This window comes from Coenobita brevimanus, chromosome 101 (assembly GCF_032717465.1).
Source record: "Coenobita brevimanus isolate Jiangsu-jjx chromosome 101, ASM3271746v2, whole genome shotgun sequence".
In the NCBI taxonomy this organism is placed as follows: domain Eukaryota; kingdom Metazoa; phylum Arthropoda; class Malacostraca; order Decapoda; family Coenobitidae; genus Coenobita; species Coenobita brevimanus.
In genome coordinates, this window is record NC_137054.1 from 29,450,420 (window position 1) to 29,466,861 (window position 16,442).

At 44.1% G+C, this 16,442-nt stretch overlaps 1 protein-coding gene across 1 annotated transcript in view; it reads right to left on the minus strand.

Annotated features, from left to right (window-relative positions):
• The window catches only part of LOC145414995 (protein MON2 homolog), a 570,120-nt gene that overhangs the window by 277,590 nt on the left and 276,088 nt on the right, over positions 1-16,442 (minus strand). The window contains exon 15 of the mRNA XM_080284414.1: positions 11,138-11,310. Within this exon, the coding sequence (XP_080140540.1) occupies positions 11,138-11,310 (173 nt within the window). The remainder of the gene's footprint in view (positions 1-11,137; positions 11,311-16,442) is intronic.

The following is a 16,442-nucleotide window of genomic DNA, read 5'->3' on the forward strand; positions in this document are numbered from 1 at the left end:
ATCAAGTAATTGTCTCTGTGACTCAGACTTTGCCCTGTATACCTCTCTCCTAGCCCTATGCTTGGCAGTCAAATATTCCTCTTTGCACCCACCCTTCTTCCATTCCCGGAAAAGCCTTCTTTTCTCCTTAATTGCAGCTTCTACACCCTCATCCCACCACCAAGTTACTTTATGTCTTGGTGGTCCTCTTGTCCAGCCGCATGTTACATCAGTAACTCTCAAGAAATTGTTCTTGAGGGCTCTGTACTGTTCATTAACGCCTCTGTCTACAGCTCCCTGTTCAGCCACCACTCTCCTCAACTCGCTATAGAAGGCATCCCCTACTACTTGGTTTTTCAGCTTCCATATTTTCCTCCTAGGTACATAAGTCCTCTTTTTCATCACTTGTTCTTTAAGCACCGTATCAGAAATCAATAGTTTGTGCTGCTGCACACACTCCTCACTTCCTATAACTTTAACATCCCTCACTAACCTCCTATCGGCCCTCCTAACCAGAAAACAATCTATCTGACTGCTATTTCCCCCAGACTCATACGTAATTAACCTACTGTCTCTTTTCCTAAAATATGTGTTGCACACAATCATGTCCGTTGCCTCCCCAAACTCGAGTATCCTTTCCCCTTCTGCATTCCTTAGACCATATGCACATCCCCCATGCACTCCTTCATAACCTTGTGCTGCTTCACCTACATGACCATTTAAGTCCCCTCTCAAAATCACTATCTTATTATCTCGCATACCACCCACTACACATATTAAATCATCCCAAAATCTATCTTTCTCTGATTCATCCAATCCTGCCTGTGGAGCATATGCCGATATAATCACAGCTATCTTTCTTCCCAACAGAATTTTCACTACCAATATCCTATCGCTTACTCTCAAAACATTCATAACATATTCCACCCATTTCTCCGCAACCATCACACCAACACCTCCATATCCGTCTGTCCCCCCCTGCCAAAACAACTTATAGCAACAGACCTTCCCAACAATCTTTCTGGCTGATCCACCCCTGTACCGGACTTCCTGCCCCCTCAAACTCGTGTACCGTTTCCCCTTCCACATGTCTTGTACCATATGCACATGCCCCATGTACCCCTTCATATCCTACAGCTGCTTCACCTAAATGATTATATAAGTCCTCTCGCAAAACTACACTCTCATTATCCCCCATACCACTTACCACACATTAAGTCATCCCAGAAACTATCTTTTTCTAAATAATCTAATCCTGCCTGAGGAGGATCTGCAGATATAAATGAAAATATGACCCCAAGGAACAAATTTTTACTATTATCCTTTCATTCATCTCAAAACATTCATGACATATTCCACACGTTTCTGTTTAACCAACACACCCACACCACCATATCCATCTGCCCTACACTGCCAAAATGTCTTGTCTCAATAATCCCTCCCTACAATTACTCTGGCTGATCCTCCCATATGTAACCGCCTGCACACATTTAACATTCACCCATTTACTACTCAATGCCTCTACCACTTCCCCAGCTCAAACTACCCACATTCCTTGATGCCACTCTGATTCCATTGGGTGGTTTAGTTTCCTAAGGTTTGCTTTTTCTCCTTTTTTGTCATAAATGGTAATAAAATAATGGGGTGAGACAGACCACAGGCCCCACCCACTTGCACAGTCCCAAGTCCAGGCATGGGACCTGGGACCCAGGGTATGAATGAAATTATTCTAACATAGCGAATAACAGACTTTGCATGATTCTGAGAAGAAATATTAAAGAGATGAGATAAAGGGGTGAGTTGGCTCCAATACGTTTTGTGAGTCTTCTCCCTGTTGTGGAAAACATTAGATCAAGCATGATTAAACCAAGCTTTGTTTTGCATTAGTCAAAGGGTAAAAGAAAGGAATGTCCATAAACTGCCTGTCACAGGAAGAAAATAAAATTGAAAAAATAAATAAATAAATAAACTAAAACTTCGTAAATTGTGAAAATAAGAAGCACTTGAATGTTTACCCTGATTTAGCAAAAACTTCATGGACTGCAACAGATCTTGAATTTACGTACTGACACTGCTGCCAACTGGTGTCTGCTTGTGAATACTGTATATACAACTTAAATTCCTCACTGGAAACATGGATTTGTATATGAAGAAGTGTTTGTAACTTTCTATTCGCCTTTATTTTTTGTAATTTTATATTCTCTTTGCATGAATCATGCTGATACTTTACATGCAATCATGTGGACCTGAGGACAAACCCAATCCCATATTTATATACTGACAGTGCTGCCACCTGGTGTCTGCTGGTGAATATACCTAAAAGTCCTCAATGCATGCATGAATTTCTAGAATGAACAAGCCCTTGTAACTTTTTATTGACCCTTATTTTTTGGAATTTTATATTCTCTTTTTATGAATCATACTGATACTTTACATACAATCAAGTGACTTCAAGGACAAACCAGCTGGGTCAAGGTTAACAAAAGAAGAGGGTGGACTAAGCAATTTGTGGTTTTCATATGTATGATTGTTACAGATTTTAACACATATACAGTATACTGATGAATAGTCTTGAACAGAGATACTGAGGGGTAAATATGTACCATATATACAAACCCTATCTATCTATTGCCAGATGCCTTAACCCTGTAAGGGGTGGCCACAAACAAATCGCCTCCATGTCGCCCTCTCCCCCGCCATTTCATTGCTCTGCTCCCAGCTCACACCCCCCTCTCTCATATACCTCTCCACTCCATCCCTCCATCTCATCCTTGGCTGCCCCTCCCTCTCTCCCCCTCCACCTCACTCACATACACTCTCCTCATCAGTCTCTCACTCTCCATCCTCTCCACATGTCCAAACCACCTCAGTGTATTCCTCCTAACGCTTCCTATCACATCCACATCCAAACCACAATGCTCCTTCACTTCCTCATTTGTCAGTCTGTCTCTCCATGTGACTCCACAGGCTCCTCTCAAATAACTCATTTCCACTGCTCTCACTCTTGACTTCTGTCCCTCCAACAAGGTCCAAGTTTCATTTTCATACGTTACAGTTGGTATCACAATACCGTCTTGTAGTAGCTTTTTCACTTCCACGCTCACATCCCTGTTTCTTATCACTGCTTTCAAGGAACCAGCAACCTTTCTTCCCTGCTGCACCCTTTCAAGCACTTCACCCTCTAAACTTCCATCCTTACTCACCACACTACCCAAGCACTTAAACACACTCACATTTTCTATTTCCTCCTCATCTAGCTTCACTGTACATTCACTGACTTCATTTCTCTCAAAGACCATAACTTTACTCTTCCCTACATATGCCTTTAGATTCCTTTTCTCACACACTCTCCCAGACTCATACACCAAGCCTTGCAGCTCCCCTTCATCTTCACTTAACAACACAGTATCATCTGCAAACAACAGTACAGGGAGTTTCCAAACACTGCCCTCTCTCACTAGGGCCGCTCCAACATCCACTGCCCTACCTTGTATCTCTTTTATAACCCCATCCATATACATACTGAACAACCATGTAGACATGACAACATCCTTGTTTCAATCAAATCTTCAAACAAAAAAATTCACTCACTTCACTATCAACATGCACTGCAGCCTTAGGACCCTCATACATACTCTTCACGGCCTTCAACAACTTCCCATCTATTCCATATATTCTTAATACTTTCCACAATCCTTGTCTATCCACCCTGTCATATGCTTTCTCCAAATCCATGAAGGCTGCATACAACTTCTTTCCCTTCTCTAGAAACTTTTCCACTAAAGATCTAAGAATGAATATCTGATCTACACAACCTCTTCCCTTCCTAAACCCTCCATGTTCCTCTCCAACTAATTCCTTTGTTATTTCCTTAACTCTGTTAATAAGTATCCTACCATATACTTTTCCTATTACACCTAGTTTAAATTGTGTACAGATGCAGAAGGATGAAGAGAAGCAATCTGTTGCGTTTAAATGTACGACTGTCAGATTTTCACTACTTTAGTTCTTATATTCAACAATAAAGAAATTACTGACTGATGAACAGTACAGAATGGATACTGTACACAGAAAGGTGAGTGTTCATTTCATTTCCCTTGTAAAGACTCCAACATGCTTACATGCATTGGTCTTAGTCTCCTAGTGATGACTCTCCATGCTGCTTGATCACTGGCAGCCATCCTATTCAGTCTCTTATCCCTGAGGTCAAACTCTATGACCTGGTCCCAGGTCATTTTCGGTCTACCTCTTGCAACCCTACCCCCAGTGTTCACCCTTCTCACTTTCTGCACCCAATCGTCATCCTCCATCCTCTCCACATGCCCAAACCATCTCAATCTACATCTCCCAATCATAACAGCAATACACTCTGGTCCCATCCTTCTTCTTAACTATTTTATCCCAAATCTAACTCCCCCAGGCCTCGCATTCAAGGGCACACTGCACATCCACCTAATTATGGTCATTTCTGTACGATGAGCCTGCGAATATCCTCCTCCTTTCCTGCCCAAACACATGCTGCATACAAAGATCTTTTAGCATGGAGGAAGACCCCTCCCAATCAGTAGAGATGTGGCCTGCAGTCCTACCAGACCCAGGTTCAAATCCCTGCTGGTACAGGGAACAGTTTATGGATTTCAGTTTCATAAAAATCAGGCTTTACCGATCTACCAGAATACTCGTCGACCTATCGTAAAAATACCCCCACTAATACCAATACACCAGTCCTGTATGAGACAGCCCTAGCATGTATTCAATATGGACTGTGGGTGTTAGAGCTGAAGTGGTGCCATGTAGCAGGTGTATGGTATGTAGACGGACTACTAGGCCTTGGGAACAGGCTGCGAAGCCTGTGCCCAGAGTCAGGGGAAAAAAAAAAAAAAAAAAAAATGCAACAGCTCCCTAAACCTATTCCAACCACTCCTCATTCTAGCCACAGAGCTTGTTCCAGCCCCACCTCCAGCACATAACATGTCTCCCAAGTATTTAAAAAAAAAAAAAAAAAAAAAAAAAAAAAAAAAAAATATTCAACACACTCAAAGTACTCATCAGCAAGATCAATCATATTGCACCTGACAACCTCCATACTCTCCCCAATGCACTGAACACACAATATCAGCATTATCTTGCAGTATACCTCTCATACGACTATATCTCTTAAGCACCCACCTGTCACAAACACTAAGCATGATGGAATTACTTCCCATACCCTTGTGGCAAACTGCACATGGCCACTATCCCTCTTCTTTGACAGTACTGTTACCAACCCTAGGTACCATCACCTTTGCTTTATTAGCAATTATGCCCCTTTGCCCCATACCTTCTCTCCACTTCCTAAATCTTTCCTCTGCCTGCCTTTCATTCTCTGCAATCAACACCAAATCATCAGCATACAACCTCTTCCTAGGGAGTCCATTTCAGAAATATGAGAGACCTTCAAGCACCATTATGAACAAAACAGGGGCTCAAGACCAACCCCTGATGCACACCAACATTCACGGAAAACTCATTACTCAAATCCCCAATCACTCTCACCTGGATGCAAGCATCCACATACATAGCCATAACCACTCCAACCAGGCACTCCTCAATCCTAAGCTTTCTCAATGTCCACATCACCTCCTCCATAGGGACTCTGTCAAAGGCCTTCTCCAAATGAACAAACACAAAGTACAGATTCCTTTTCTTTCCTATATATTTTTCCTGAAGCTGTCGAACAATGAATATGGCATCAGTGGTCCCTTTGCCTGGCTTAAATGCAAACTGCATCTCATCAATATTTACTCTTTCCCTAATCAAACCTTCTAGAACTCTTACCTTCATTATCTGGTTCAAAAGTTTAATGTCTCAATAAATTCCTATTTCTAGGGCATCACTCTTTCCCTTGTACACATTTACAATCACATCCTTCAGCCAATCATCACCACGATGCTAATCTCCGTAATATAGAACTGAGGAGGGTTATTCACCCAGTATCGAGGGACACATGCACCATCCAGCTTACCAAATTACTTACCCTAGGTGTTACCCTAGGTACTCATTTTCATGGTCCTGATCCATGACTATCGACCAGGATTCAATTCCAGTATACCCATACCCCGATTTCCAATGTATCAATAACTGATGATTCACTTGATCAAACAAAAGAAATGGGGGAACATTCCCACAATCTGAACAGCCATCAATTCGCCTGTCCGAACACTCCACACCTCCCTAGGGATGTGGTGATGTGGCTCTCCTTGTCCTCCCTCCATCCCCTCTCTTCTCCCCCCAACCCTCCTCCATCCACCACCACGCTCAGCATTGCCAGGCATGTCTCCCTCTCCATCCCCCCACCCTCCCGCACCCCCGGTTGTCTAACTCCCCATCCCCCCACCTTCCCCAACCCCAACTTGTCTCCCATGTGTGCATGTGTGTGTGTGTGTGTGTGTGTGTGTGTGTGTGTGTGAGAGAGAAAGAGAGAGAGTCAGTGAGTGAGTGAGAGTGAGCCAGTGAACGGGTGACAGAGTGTGTGCGAGAGCAAGCCAGTGACAGTAACGGAAAGAGTGAGTCAGCGAGAGTGAGTGAGAGTGAGTCAGTGAGTGAGACTGGTGAGGATGGGGTTAGTAGCGCAGTTTGGCTTTCTTGTCTCCCTACCTGTTCCCCTGCCCTCCCCCACCCCTGTTTGTTTCCCTCCCTGTTCCCCCACCCTCCCCCACCCCCACTTGTCTCCCTCCCCCAGCCCCGCTTGTCTCCCCCCATCCCCCCAACCTCTTCCACTTCTGCCTGTCTCCCTCCCCATCCCCCCATCCTCCCCCCACCCTCTCCCACCCTCACCTATCTCCCTCCCCCACTCCAGCTTATCTCCGGTCCCCCCATCCTCCCCCACCCCTTCTTATCTCCCTCCCTGTTCCCCTGCCCTCCCCCACCCCTTCTTATCTCCCTCCTTGTTCCCCCGCCCTCCCCCACCCCCGCCTGGCACTCTGCCAGCTGCCTGCCTGGCAGTAGCCCTGAAGCATCTCACACAACATGTCCCACCCACCTTACCTTCCTGCCTGTGATGTTTGATGTCTCACATTTTAGCAATATTATTGTTTATGAGGATAATAACATTACCTATGTTGTTTCTGTTAGTTTCAACTGACTGAGTACTGTATATGAGAGTTTGGGTTTCAGCTTGGAACGCATCTCTGGCTTTTCTTCGGTATGTTATGGGGAATACCGCTTTGATATCTGACATACTCACATACCGAACACTCCCACTGATATGCAACACTGCTTGGGGTATGGATGTACTCATGGTTTCTGCGGGCATTGAGGCCCAGTGGTAGAACAACTGACTTGAGACCGAAGTCGTGAGTCCATGCCGTGCCCAGGTAAGCTGCCCTGCCGGGACAGGGAGCGCTTTCCTGTCACCTAGCTGGGTGTAGCAGCCGTCACTCAGTGGGTTAGAGTGCTCTGACCAGAGGGTTGGAGGTTTGAGTCCACCCATGGGTCATTGGTAGACATCAGGAAGGGCATCCTGTCATAAAGTGCTATACACTCCAAAACCAAAGTCCTCTGCCCAGGGGCAACACCTTAGCCCTTACTGATACAGGGGGCATGGCATTAAAAAAAAAAAAAAAAAAAAAAAAAAAAACTAACCCACTTATATATCCCCTAAGGGCAGCAGCATCTCAGCAGTCAACCCACACACACCTGCCGCTTTCCCCACCTACATCCTGTCCATTGCCCTGCTTTCTTGTCTCCCTACCTGTTCCCCTGCCCTCCCCCACCCCTGTTTGTTTCCCTCCCTGTCCCCCCACCCTCCCCCACCCCCACTTGTCTCCCTGCCCCAGCCCCGCTTGTCTCCCCCCCCATCCCCCCAACCTCCTCCACTCCTGCTGACTCCAAACCTTCCCTGTTCCAGTGAAACTCCTCATTCAGCAACCGGTTCTAATGCTCTCTCCAGGTGTCTTTAATATCCTCACTCTTCACCGCTACCTTTCCTCCATCATTCTTCATACTGCTCACTTATGATATCCCTGTTTTCCCTCTTCTTCTGATCTGCCACCTTAAATATCATATTCTTCCTTATCACACTAGTTAGGTTATCCAGTAAAAGTCTCTGAGACTTAGATTTTGCCCTGTGTACCTCTTTTCTAGTCCTATGCTTGGCAGCCAAGTATTCCTCTTTGTTACCATCCCTTTGCCATTCCCAGAATGGCCTTCTTTTCTCCTTAAGTGCAGCTTTTACACCCTCATCGCACCACCATGTTACTTTAAGTCTTGGTGAGCCCCTTGTTCATCAACATTAGGAATCAGTAACTCTCAGGAGATTGTTCTTTGAGAACTCTGCACTGTTTATTAACGCTTTTGTCAATGACTCCCTCTTCAGCCACTACTCTACTCATCTCACATTAGGAGGCATCCCTTACTGCTTGGTTTTTCAACTTCCCAGGTGTCTGGCAACAGTTAGATAGATAGATAGATAGATGCTTTCCTCCTAGATGCATAGGTCCTCTTCTTCGCCACACACTCATTAATTACCATGTCACACATCTGTAATCTGTGTTGCTGCACTCACTCTTTGCTCTCGATAAATTTAACATCCCTTAACACCCTCTTATCAGCCCTCCTGACCAGGAAATATTCTATCTGGCTACTATTTCCTGCAGACTCGTATGTAATCAATCTACTCTATCTTTTTCTACAATGTGTGTTGCGCACAATTACGTTCATTGACTACCCATACTCAAGTATCCTTTCCCCTTCCTCATTTCCCATACCATATGCGCATCCCCCATGTGTGCCATGATATCCCTGAGCTGCCTCATCCACAAGATCATTTAAGTCCCCTCCCAAAACTACAATCTCATCATCCCCTATATTAACACGTATTAAGTCATCCCAGAATTTATCTTTTTCTTTGTTATCCAAGGCAGCCTGTAGTGCATATACTGATATAAGTGAAATTGCCTGCCTACCAAACAAACCTTTAACTACTATACTCCTTTTGTTCATTCTCTTTACATTCATGATATATTCCACCCAATTTTACTTAACTGCACACCCACACCACCATATCCACCTACCTTTCCCTGATAAAATATCTTATACCAACAAAATGCTCCCAGCAATCATTCTGGCTGATCCTCCCCTACACCTAACCTGTACAGTCAACATCCACCCATCTTCTACTTAAAACTTTGACCACTTCCCCTGCTCTACCCTTCAAACCACCCACATTCCAAGATGCCATTCTGATCCCCTTGGGTGATTTAGTATTAACAGGCTTATTATTTTTTTTTCTCTCTCATTTTTTGTCATAGCATTAAAGTTAAATAGGAAGAAAGACATCACAGGCCAAACCCACCTGCGCAGTCCCAAGTCCATTCATGAGATCTGAGATCCTTAACCCACCATCTGTGACCAGTGGCTGTGGCAGTGGCCTCAGGGCACCCTGCCAGGACAGCCACAGGGACAACCTCCAAGCACACCTTGGCACTGTAACTACCCCACCATTACACACCCACTGATAGAGCTGCCTCGGGGGTGCTACTCCCGGGTTCGGGCCCCTCTCTATTGGTCGAAAGCAACAGCATGGGAACCACAATGCCCTGTACTCTACAGCACAGATCTAAGTCCCATCCCAACCTGGTCCCCAAAACTATGCTGACGAAGCCCACGTCATAACTCCCCTCATTAGGTCCACCACTAGGTAGTGGGAGCAAAGTTTTCTGGATGCATGCCCCTGCTGGTGTCAACCCCTGTGACATACTGGGGTACATTATGTGATATGTAAAGTGCATGTAGAGTGGTGCATGAGATAGTTAGAGAAAAGTGTTTGGGAAAGTAAGCTGGTCAACTCTCCATACTAGTGTCACACTGAAAATGTCAACAAAGGGGGATGGCCAGGATAATCTGATGGCAAGTGAAACAGGAGCTCCTGCTCTACCTCTCACCAGCATTCCCATTCCCCTTGGGAGTACCACTCTGATTGCCTGGTGCTACAGCCAACTCCCAAGTGTGTATTTGTGTAAATGTGACCACAGTATTAGGTCTGTTTAAAAAGTATCTGACAAAAAAAAAAAAAAAAAAAAAAAAAAAAAGCAAAACTGTTGAGCTTCGACATCAGTCTTCCTTAAAGTAAGCCCCTTCTGACCTGACAAACATAGCCCAGCATTCTTTCCACTGCCTGAAACAGTTTTCAAAGTCTGTTTCGGTATCTCCTGCTGGCGCTTCTTCGCACTGGTCATGATCTCTTCTCTTGCATGAACACTGCTCAGGCCATACTGGAGTGTATAAATTGCAATCCAGACTTCTGAAGACTGTTATCACTGGAGATGAGACTTGGGTGTATGGGTATGACCCAGAAACCAAAGCACAGTTGTCCCAGAGGAAGCATGCAGGGCTGCCTTGGCCACAAATAAAGCATGACAGGTCCGCAGCAGAGTGAAATGCACATTGACAGTTTTTTTTTTCAGCTACCATGGTGTTATGCATCATGAATAAGCACCAGGTCAGACTGTCACCAAACATTGCTACCTCAACATTATCTGTTGTCTTTGTGATGCAGTTAGGTGGAAGAGACCGGACCTTTGGAAAGCAAACAAGTTGGAAGCTGTACCATGACAATGCCCCTGCCCATTCTTCTCAATTGATTCAGGAATTTTTGGCTAAGCACAACATCCTGCAGGTCTGGCATGCACCCTAATACCAGACACGTGGAAAGAACGCTGGGCTACGTGTGTCAAGTCAGAAGGGGCCGACTTTGAGGGGAATTAGTGTCCTAGTTCAACAGGTTGGGTATTTATTTTAGAGCCTAAGGTAGGATACTTTCAGAAGAGATCTCATATATCAAGCCAAAGTTGTAATGCATGTTGGTTGGGTGTCAAAAACTTTTTTCTTTAGACTTGTTCTTCCAAAATTAGGGTGCACCTTACACAGTGGAGTGTCTTATATGCCATGAAATACTGTACATTCTAGCAACATGTGTCAGTCTTAAATCAAACATAACAAAAAGGGTTCATTCAAGAACTAACATCCCTATAATACTATTGATATTACAGTAAGCCTTGGTGTCAATCTCCTCTCATGACGATTCAGGTTTCTAAATTAACAAGTTTTGCCATGCTGAATCGTGTCTAACTAAAAATCAGTTTACTATTATTAATGCATATTAAATAGCTGAACTGACCTGATTGTCCTTCAGTGGTGGGTGATGTTTGTGTGTGAGAGCTGCTTTGACAAGGTATGTGACAGCCTCCACTCCCCACTCCCTCATGCGCACATGTGGGTGCTGACAAACTTCCAGAAGGTGATTGGTGACTGGTCGCCACAATACTTCCACACGGCCAAGATTCACCACACCTGTTCAATAAAAAGATAGTGTAACAACAGTGTTTTTCCATTTATTAACCCCTTAACCGCGGGGCGTCACTTTCGTGACGCTTGGGAGCAAGGGATCATACCGCGGGGCGTCACTTTTGTAATTCTGTGTTATTTTGAATTTACCCGGGCTTTCAAGTGGTGGCTTGTATCATCTATCAGTACTGCCTATGTCCAACACTAGTCAGTACTCCTAATCTCATCTGTACTCCCATCCATTGTTGACAATTTAGCCATTTCTCCCCGTTCTTGACTCCCCTCCCTACTTCCCCTCCATTACCTTATCCTCTCGCCTGCCGGGCCGTGTTTCGCTAAGTAAATCTTCCCTGGAATTTTTCACTGATTTCATCCATTGAAATAAGCCCTATGCCCTATTTTTATACCAAATAATATATACAAGAAAGAAATAAGGAAAGTGAGAGTGCCATACACCTAGAATTGGCTAATTATCACCTGACAACACCTCGCGTGCACTCGTTCGCTAATTTTCGCTGTTTATTTCCCCTTGAAATATGCTGTATAATCTATTTTCGTAATAAAAATATATATAAGAAAGGAAGGGAGAAGCCTAAGTGATATTTACATTCACCTGGAACTACCTAATTATTGCAGGCCACCACACTGTATTCTACGCAGAGTAAATCTTCCCTGGAATTTTCCACTGATTTCATCCATTGAAATAAGCCCTATGCCCTATTCTTATACCAAATCATATATACAAAAAAGAAATAAGGTAAGTGATAGTGCCATACACCTGGAATTGGCTAATTATCACCTGACAACACCTCACGTGCACTCGTTCGCTAATTTTAGCTGTTTATTTCCCCTTGAAATATGCCGTATAATCTATTTCGTAATAAATATACATATAAGGAGGGAAGGGAGAAGTCTAAGTGATATTTACATTCACCTGGAACTACCTAATTTATTATGTATTGTCTTGGTTTCCTGCCAATCATTTCATTGCTACATATTAGCAGATCTCACAAGGCTAAAGTTGGTAGTATTGCACTCACCCTAGCCAGGCGGCAGGAGGCCACCACTATCAGTTCACTGTCTTCTTTCAAAGTGAAGGTATGTGTCTGCTCCTGCTAACTACCGCCGTTTTTCAGCCCCATGCAAAGGGCCCTGTGACCTTTACCCCCTACTAAACCTTGTGTGGAAAGAGGTTAGGGGCTGACAATTGATAAAAGAGTGACTACGATCTTTCTATTGAGTAAAACAGTGCAAGTGGAATTGTAAATAATGTGTAAATAATGTGTAAACAGCAAGTGAATGCAATGAATGTAAATATACGTGAACAGTGGAAAATAGTTTTATAAGTTACTTCAAGTGACAGTGCATAACAGTATAAATAAAATAGAAATGTAAATAACGTAAATAAAATAGAGAACGTAAATAGAAATGTAAATGCGTAGTATTATACGAATACGAGTATATACCTTAGGAGTAATGAAAGTGAAAGTTTCACTCTAGCATGTCTGAATACTATGAGTTATGAGAGTGAAGGTGAAAGTGACATTCACTCTCAATGCTAGTATACAGGACGAGAAAGTGAATGCTACGTATTTTACTGAAAGAAATTGAATCCCTACAGTGACAATAAACTAATACTACTGAAGGAAACTTATGGATAAAGACTGTAGAGATATATAAGTGTTATATAGTAACAGAAATATAAAGTGTGAGGGGTTTTATGAATAATAAATGACAGAATACCGACAGCGAACTAGCGCAAGTGGGAAGGTCATACGCGCTCATAATTTTCATTGCTTTCACAGTGGTTTTTATTTGGAGCTGCAAAGAAAGTGGTTGAGGAGGCGAAGGGGAAGACAGGAGGAAGCAGCTCCTGTGAGAAGAGTGGAGAAATTGCAAGATAGTGAGAAGAGGACAGAGTATAAGAGCATAGTGGAAGAAAGATTGGGAAGGTATGAGCTAGAGCAGATGGAAGGGGTGGAAGACGTATGTAAGATATTCACGGAAGAGATAAGCGCAACGTGTGAGGCAGTTTGTGGAGTGAGGAGGAGATGCAAGGGTGTGCAAGGGACAGCATGGTGGAATGATGAGGTGAAACGAGCTGTGGAACAAAAGAAGAAGGCATATGGTGAATGGTTGGTGAGTAGAGGTAGGGGAGAAGATGAGAGAGAGAAGAGAGAGGTATATGTGAGCAGGAGAAGGGAGGTTAAGAGACTGGTGAAGGAGAGTAAGAAGAAAGTGGATGAAGAGTTTGGGAGGAATCTGAGTGTGAAATGGAGGGAGAGTAAGAAATTGTTTTGGAAGGAGGTAAAGAAAGTAAGGCAGTGTGAAAGGGGAAATAGTAGGGGAGTGAAAGATAGGAATAATAGATTGTTGGTGGAGAAAAGAGAGAAATTGAGGAGATGGAAGGAGCACTTTGAGGATTTGTTGAATGTAGAGAGTGAGAGCAGTGTGAGTATAAGTGGTTGGGGAATGGCTGGGAGAAGAAGAGATGAGAGGAGGGAGGAAGAGATCAGTAGGTCGGAAGTAGTGGAAGCGATGAAGAAGATTAAGCTGGGAAAGGCCCCAGGAATTGATGGAGTGTGTGGTGAAATGCTTAGGTATGGGGGTGAGATTGTTGTGGAGTGGATATGGAAGTTGTGTAGATTGGCTTGGGAAGAGGGAAGGGTTCCAGAGGACTGGAAATCAGGTATAATTGTTCCTCTGTACAAAGGAAAAGGGGAGAGAGAAGTATGTGGTAACCATAGGGGTATTTGCCTTCTTAGTGTGACTGGTAAAATATATGGTAGAATACTCATTGATAGGGTTAGGCATATGACAGAGGAGCTAGTTGGAGAAGAACAAGGGGGATTTAGGAAGGGAAAAGGGTGTGTAGATCAGATATTTGTTCTAAGATGTTTAGTGGAGAAGTATCTAGAGAAGGGAAGGAAAGTGTACGCTGCCTTCATGGACTTGGAGAAAGCTTATGACAGAATAGATAGGAAAGGTATGTGGAAGGTATTAAGAATATATGGAGTGGAGGGGAAATTGTTGAGTGCTGTGAAGAGTATGTACGAGGGAGCTAGGGCTACGGTGCGAGTGGATGGTGAGCTGAGTGAGTTCTTTGATCTCAATGTGGGACTGAAACAGGGGTGCGTAATGTCTCCATGGCTGTTTAATATATATATGGATGGGGTCGTAAAGGAGGTACAAGGTAGGGCAGTGGATGTGGGGGTGGCCCTAATGAATGAGGGTGAGTTTTGGAAGCTTCCGGTGTTGCTATTTGCTGATGATACAGTATTGTTGAGTGAAGATGAATGGGAGTTGCAAGGTTTGGTGAATGAATCTGGGACAGTGTGTAGGAGGAGGAAGCTGAAAGTTAATGTAAACAAAAGTAAAGTTATGGTGTTTGAGAGGAATGAAGTCACAGAGTGTGCAGTGAGGTTGGATGGTGAGGATATGGAGAATGTGAGTGCATTCAAGTACTTGGGTAGTGTGATGAGTAAGGATGGAACTTTGGGGGATGAAGTACGTGAAAGGGTACAGCAGGGAAGGAAGGTTGTTGGCACACTGAAAGCAGTGATGAGAAATAGGGAGGTGAGTATGGAAGTTAAGAAGTCACTGCATGATGGTATTGTGATCCCTACCCTGACGTATGGAAGCGAGGCGTGGACCTTGCAAGAGGGGAACAAGTCAAGAGTGAGAGCAGTGGAAATGAGTTACTTGAGAGGAGCATGTGGAGTGACATGGAGGGACAGGTTGACGAATGAAGAAGTGAAGGAACGTTGTGGGGTAGATGTGGATGTGGTTGAAAAGATTAGGAGAAATACACTGAGGTGGTTTGGACATGTGGAGAGGATGGAGAATGAAAGACTGACTAAGAGGGTGTATGTAGGTGAGGTGGAGGGAGGGAGAGGGAGGGGTAGACCGAGGATGAGGTGGAGGGATGGAGTTGAGAGGTATATGAGGGAGGGGGGGGTGAGTTGGGGGGAGGGGAGTCAAATGGTGGGTGACAGAGTGACTTGGAGGCGTTTTGTCTGCGGCCACCCTTTGCGGGATTAGGGCGTCGGGCTATGGATGGATGGATGGATGGATCCCAAACTACTTGAGAATCATAGAGTAGTGTTTCTAGTGATAACATCTGGCTGTGGTAATCATATTATGGGTTGTCGGGAAGTGTAGAGTGGAGACTTTGTTACCCAACTTCAGAGGTCTCCACAAGTCCTATGGTACTCGACGAAGGCTCAACAAACACCCCAGGAGAAAGCTGAAGGTATGTGCCATAAGCATACATGATTTTAATATTCTAGGACTAATAACTGATTTTTGGCAAATATTTTTAGACAGTCTATCGAAGCGCGAATATGCCCGCGGGAGCCGCAAGAAAAAGCAAAACAAGCCCGCGGTGTAAGGGTTAAACTTCACTGATTTTCCACAAATCATTACTATGATGATAGTTTACTTCTCTCTCCAAGCATGTGATTCACGCTCTCTTCAGTTCCTGCAAACAGATATATTTTATATCAGTGTGCAAAATATCTTTTATTAGCTCATAAAGGTACTGTGCTTCCTTTTTTTTTTTTTTTTTTTTTTTTTTTTTTAATGCGAGGAAGAAGGAACCAAAGGCCATGGCCCGCAGTAACAGTTCCCTCCAAGAGAAAAACAAAACACAAGAGAGAGCCAAATTCAAGATCCGATAATTTTGAGATGCCTGGACACACTGCGTTTGAAAGACTGGAGATCATAGGCAGCAGGAAATACAGACAGAGGGAGACAGTTCCAGAGCTGACCTGTTGCATAAATGAAAGACTGGGAGTAACGGTTAACTCTTGCATTAGAGAGTTGGACAGAAAAGGGATGAGAGTTTGCTGCCAGACGGGTGCTACGCGCCCGCCGTAGAGGTGGAGGAATGCAAGCAGACAGTTCAGAGGAGCAGTGACCATTAAAGTAGCGATAGAAAAGAGATAAAGATGCAACAGTGCGGCGAAGAGACAGAGGTTGAAGGGAGTCAGTAAGAGGAGGAGAGTTAATGAGATGAAAAGCCTTTGACTCCACCCTATTGAGAAGAGCTGCATGTGGGGAGCCTCCCCACACATGAGAGTTGCACTCCACACAGGGGCGGATAAAACCTCTGTATAGAGTCAACAATTGTGCAGGGG